Genomic DNA, 6,000 nt, shown 5'->3' with positions numbered 1-6,000 from the left:
TATTACAGATCAATGGGAATTTATTACATGTCTCTCTTTTCTTAGCTTAGCTTCCTCGGTTCAAAGATGGGCTCTTCTCTCATGACTTTCTGTGCTTTTATCTTTCTGTGGACATACCCAGCTGTGAAGGCTCCAAGAGCTTCAGCTTCAAGAAATGGGCTTTTAATGCACGTTGGCTTTCCTTGGTAACAATGGACCGCCTCTAAAGCAAAATCTGAACCTCGGATTGACGCGAACGGAGCGAATATATGCTTTTGCATGCACATGCTTAAAGATTAGAGTGCACAGATTACTTTTCGTTGGGCATCTATACGAGTTTGCCATTCTTAGAAATATTAACTTTCCAACAGAGTTTTTGAAGACACCACCAACCTCTGGCCCAACAGCTTCCTGTGTACTGCATCAGATATCACACGCCATGACGCTCCAGAATTCATTGTCCCAACCCTATAGATCTCAGACGGGTCCTTAAAGTCTCTCAACCTCCCATTTGAATGTGGTCGATATCGCTAGATGGGTCACTGAAGGCACAAAGTCCGAGAAAAGAAAGAAAAATCTGGAGGGGGCTGCCAACATTTAATAGAGCTGAATCTACCAACTCATAAAGGACTGAAAGAGATGGGAAGAGTGTCCTAGAATAACCTGAACAGGACCAGGAAATACCATAAAGCAGAACCTACCAGCTTTAAATAGCAAAGAATGAAAGAGAAATCAACCGGCTCATGTACACATCCTATTATGCTGGCACGATGCGAGAGTCCCCTTCCCAAACAAGGCCCCATGACTTGCGAAGCCCCAACTAACTCTCTTATCGGTCATAAATTTTGCCCAACAGTTTCCGACTCGATGCTATGATAAGAGAAACTAATTGTCGATTTCTTCGTAGTTAGTTGCTCGATTATACTGCCCCCAATACGGATGAGTTTTGAGCCAGCAGGTATGTATCTATAAACGATAATGTTAGGTGTATGTGAAGTGGAATTGTTGGTGAAGCCCTCAGGGGCCCACATTGAAGGGAACAGACATATAAAAGCTACCCAAATAAACACTGAAAGTTGCAGCAGCAGAACATAATATATACACAAAACTGAGATCACATCAAGTAATGATGCCGGTAACCCCTGCATTAAAAAACAACAAGAAGATGATCACTATGGCCTAATTAGAATCACTCCCGAAAACATATTTATATACACCTCGAGGGGAAGTAAACATGGGTTTATTCTAATATCAACAAGCTCAGATTCTTCTCCTCCCACAACCAAAGTGAGAACGGTGATTCATTTTCTACAGATCTGCAATCTGCAAATAGAAAATTCATGAGAAGACAAGGTCAATCAATGCATTAGGCTAGGCACAGGGTAGTTAGTTAAGAGTCGTGTTAAATTAATCAAGAAAAGAGGGCGTGATTGGTCCATGTCCCCTTGGATGATCACAAAAAAAAAAATTAACTTCCACCCTGTTAAGTGCTAATTAGATTCCATATGAAACCTTTAGTAGAGTTCAGACCCACGTTTGAAAAAAGCAGCAACGGGAATAGATTCCCATGTAAGGTTAAAGCAGTGAATAGTCCCTATTTCCGGACAGAAGAAAATGACCGACACCTCTTCCAACACAAGTGAAGCCAATGAATATTAAATACGAAACAGAGCCCAATGAGACTTGAAAATGACCCCACTTGATTGTTGGATGTAGCGATCCTAATTTCTTATGGACAAAAAAGAACACCGGCATTTCCTATATTTACATCCACACCACTGACCATGAAGCAACCCTAGTTGATGGCTGTATAAACCACAGATTTGCCCAAAAAAACATAAAAAATCAACCCAGGTAGATCTGAAAGAAAAAGGTTGTAACTTTGGGCACTTCTTCCGTTGGCATAAATTGAATTGATTCAGAAGAATGTTGAACTAAAGTGAAAGTAGGCAAAGTAAAGACACATTGTGAGGTCAGCTTTTTAACAGTGTAGAAATCTAGGCAATGATATAAACAAAGTAAATTGGACTAACTTCTAAATAACCTTTCGAAGCATCAGTTCTCAAAAGGGCAAGCTCTTCGAGGTAGAACTTGCAGTGAGGGACTTGAGATGATCCGAAGGGACGAAATCTTGAGGCAAATTAGCTCTCTTAACAATCCTCCTCATGTTGCTCTGCAAACTCTGTTGAACCAATTGCTGCACCGCTTTCTTCTCCTCGCTCATCATGTCTTCGTCCTCCATAGACTCCTTCGTCCCTCCATTAACACTCAGTGCAGTTGACGAAGCCCCGCATATAGGAGCAGATACTGCTGCACTCATGCTACTGCCGCCATAGCTCTCTGAAATCTGCTTCCCTTTATCCACCCTCAAACACTCCAGTATCCTCGAAGCTCTCTTCTGCGACAATGTACTGCCAAGAAGCGTCAATTCAAGCAATGCCGATACAATTCCAGCCTCGATCATTGCCTGCCTATCTCCATAAGCTTTGTGAGACATCACCATCAAAACGTACGACGCTTTCTCTTGGCAACCCGGCGAGTCGGTCCAGTTTAATATGTCAACCATTATAGGGAATGCGTCTTTAACTACGCTGATCGCCTTTCTCCCTTCAGGGGTGGATACGATATTGCTGAGTATAGATAAAATCCGTCCACTGATTTCCATGTCTCCCAAGGCATTCATAAGAAAAGGGACCAAATCAGTTTCGATTATTATGCAGATATTGGAGGGGAAGATTGAAAGGTTGTAGAGAGCTCTGAGGGCATCTTGCTTTGCTTGGGGGCTACTCTTGTGGTCTGTATCTATAAGGGTATTCACCAAAAAGGGGATTGCGCCTGACAATCCGATGATGGGTTTGTTCGAATCTAGAGCACTCAAGCCAAGAAAATTCGCCACTATAGCCTCTGAGATTGAAGGGTCTATTGTCTCCTCAGGAGATTCAATAAGCTTCAACATCTTATGAACAGCCCCTGCTTTGACAATGGCCGCCTTGTTCCTGCAAATGAGTCCAAAAGAGATGAGATATATATGAGTTCACAGTCACAAACCAGTAGGAACTGGACAAATCCAAAATGCACAGAAAAACACATATGCTTCAAAAGTGACAAGAACTTTAGCGTGGGCAGTAAAAACAAGACAACGCATTCTCTCAAATGCGGAATAATGAAACTTGATGAAGATGACACATGAGAACAGGGAAAATGACTGGTCAATATACCTTCCAAAACATGGCAAATTAACATCATTGTAAAAATGCACATTTTGCAGATAACGACTGATGACACCATAGAAGACAGAGCTTTGCAGAGAGCCTGAACCGGCATGTGAAAATAGATCAAATTCAAAAGCACATTACAGACAGCATCATGGCTGGTCGAGGTAAAAAGAAATATTTGATGGCGACACTAGTAACAGAGCTCGAAAAAAGAGTTCAAATCTGGAACACAAAACACAATCTAGATCGCCAAGGTGAGAACTTTTTACCAAAAAGCAGAGGCTGAACTGCAAGCACGAAAAACCAAGCAGAAAAGCTCTTGAGAAAGAAGAAGAAGATGAGCACAAGCTCATCATGAAAAATCCAGTTATGCATGCAAAGGAGGTGAAAAAGACGACCTCTCTTTCCCTGTTAATGGCAGGACAACATGCCGAAACCGATCAAATGCAGATATTGAAAGAAGGACGATCTAACCCATTGCAAAAATCCCAAGAACTCACATGTCATTGCCAATGCCGAGATTAAGCAGAGCGTAGAGCGAAGCAATCTGCGAATCGAGATCCGAAGAGTCGAGCATTCCCACCAACGGCGGGATCGCTCCCAGCATCGCGAGCGTCGTCCTCGCCTCCGGGTCCTCCTTCGCGAGCAGCCTCACGTGGCGAGCGCTCTCCCTCCTCTTCTCCTCCTCGCGGTCAGCCTCTCCCTCCCCATCCTCCGCGTCCTGCAGATCCCTCACCACCCGCTTCAGCTTCTCCAGGGCCTCCACCTTCTGCCGCGTCTCCACGTCGCTCTCCTGCCGCTCGTGGATCTCCGCCAGCTGGAGCAGGTCGCTGAGCTTCTCCGACTTGGACACGAACGTCGCCAGCGTCCTGGGCCGCGGCGGGTCGGGGCCCGGCCTCGGCGGGTCCGGGGGGATCTTGGGTGGCGGCTTCTTGCTGCGGCTGCGACTGCTGGGGGAGAAGGAGCCGCCGCCGCAGCGGAAGGCGTCGAGGAGGCGGCGGCGGAGGGCGGAGCCGGAGAAGGAGGGCCAGGGGCGGGCGGCGGCGGCGGAGGCGGTGGCGGAGGAGGCGCGGTTGAGGAGGAGGGAGCCGATGTCGTTGCCGTGCGGGCAGGCTGCTGCGGCCATCTCGTGGGGGGCGGTGTGAGCGACCCAAAGGGAGCTACATTTTCACGGGAAAAACAGGGGAAAGCAGGGGGCGGTGCGGATGCATGCGGGTCATGCTGTGGAACATCTGGCAGATGATGAGATGTGGGGCTCGTCGTTTTCCTTTCAATCAAAATTGCGGAACTTGGAGAGGAAGCAGAAGCAGAGGAGAGGAGCGCGCCTCTGCTCGCCTGCTCAGTGCGCGCACTGCTCGAGATGGAGACAGAGGAGAGAGAGAGAGAGAGAGACTTTTCGTCTTCTTTTCTTCCTTCTCCTTCGTCGTCGTCGTTCTGTGTGTGGTTTTTATAGGTGTCAAAACGTGGAGAGAAAGATAGAGAGAGAGAGAGAGTGGGACTTGGGAGTGACTTTTTGGAGATTTATTTTATAATATCAGTGGGAAAAAAAATTCATTTTTTAATAATAATAAAAATCGATTTTGTTTTATTTATTTGAAGCATGGAATTTTGGGGGTGATTTTTGGAAATTTATCTCATTTTGAGAACGTTTCCAACGAGCCCCTCCCCTCTCTTTCTCTAGTCTCACACCTACCTCCATTTTTGGAGGAGAAAATTATAATTTCCGTCTTTGTTTTTTTCTTAATTTGCTAGAAGAAAATCTCATTTCATTTTGAATAAGAGCATGTTCTATAAGTGTGTGTATATATATATAATAGGCGGGAATTTTCATTTTTTCCATTTTCCGTTTGACTTTTCCCGTTACTGTAATTACTAAATCGAGATAATTAGTTAGACGGATAAACCTGTGTAAAAAAAATATACAAAGACCGATGCGTTTATAGCAAGCGTTTCTAACGGTTTTTCGTCATCCCTGATCGTTTGAAATAATCTCGGTAAATATTTATATGTTCGGAAAGAATAGCGAGTCACACTTTGTTTTTTGCACAAATGTATAATTTTTTAATGTACTCAGCACATGCATGCTTGCACAGCCCATAGAAAATATACATGAATAAAAAAGATTCGTGATCTATGGTCTCCTTTTTATTTTCTTTCTTTTTGATGAGAAATGTGGATAAAGTCGTAGAGCTGCGTCGCTTGATCTTGTTTAACAAAGGAAGTAAACCTCTCGGTAATAAAATCGGATCCTATATGATCGCCTATTAACAAAAAAAGTAAATCCGTCGATGGCCTATCCAATGTTAGAGTGTCATCTGCATCAAATGACGAAAGTATCCAATATGCTAACCAGTCTACTCCTTCCCTAGAAGTGTGTATGAGTTTGACCTGTTGGAAATACACTAACATTCTCCTAATATGAGAAAGGAGAATGTTCCTGAAATTAAGAGAGGGAGTTTGATTTTTTGAAGAATGAAAATCCCTGCTTGCGAATCCCCCTCTCCAATAAGTTTGCCAAATGGCCGGGCCTAAAGTTCTACTTTGAGCGAAATATGATCTCCTCCTAATTAGCTAGGGATCGAGATCCGAGAGGGATTTATGGAGTTATTTGTATCCATCAATCTACTCATTATATAAAAAGGATATTTGAGTGGAAATATCTAAATTAGCCTTCTATTCAAACAACACCTTCTTTAAATTAGCTAATTAGCAAGTATATACACGTCATCAATTTAATCATGACCTCAGGTCAAGGGAGATAGCACACTTGATTGTCTTGAATTTGAGCGGAACAACTTGTAACTAG

General features: G+C 43.9%; 1 protein-coding gene across 5 annotated transcripts; it reads right to left on the bottom strand.

The window, feature by feature from the left end:
* Nucleotides 1-1,055: 1,055 nt before the first annotated feature.
* On the bottom strand, nucleotides 1,056-4,471 carry LOC115685326 (U-box domain-containing protein 12-like). 5 transcript variants are annotated; one of them, XM_030610378.2, is made up of 3 exons: nucleotides 3,695-4,471; nucleotides 2,013-2,975; nucleotides 1,056-1,302 (listed from the first exon to the last, which is right to left on the bottom strand). In XM_030610378.2, the coding sequence occupies exons 1-2, from the start codon at nucleotides 4,318-4,320 to the stop codon at nucleotides 2,042-2,044; spliced, it is 1,560 nt and encodes a 519-aa protein (XP_030466238.1). In that variant the 5' UTR covers nucleotides 4,321-4,471; the 3' UTR covers nucleotides 1,056-1,302; nucleotides 2,013-2,041. The 5 variants fall into 5 exon arrangements, with proteins under 5 accessions (XP_030466238.1, XP_030466237.1, XP_030466239.1 ...); XM_030610377.2 differs by having other exon boundaries at nucleotides 1,056-1,295; XM_030610379.2 differs by having other exon boundaries at nucleotides 2,024-2,975.
* Between the last annotated feature and the right edge of the window lie 1,529 nt (nucleotides 4,472-6,000).

This window comes from Syzygium oleosum, unplaced genomic scaffold, assembly GCF_021117445.2.
Source record: "Syzygium oleosum isolate NSW1041296 unplaced genomic scaffold, Sole_v2.1 Sole_v2.04, whole genome shotgun sequence".
Classification (NCBI taxonomy): Eukaryota; Viridiplantae; Streptophyta; class Magnoliopsida; order Myrtales; family Myrtaceae; genus Syzygium; species Syzygium oleosum.
This window is presented reverse-complemented; position numbering and strand designations above follow the sequence as displayed.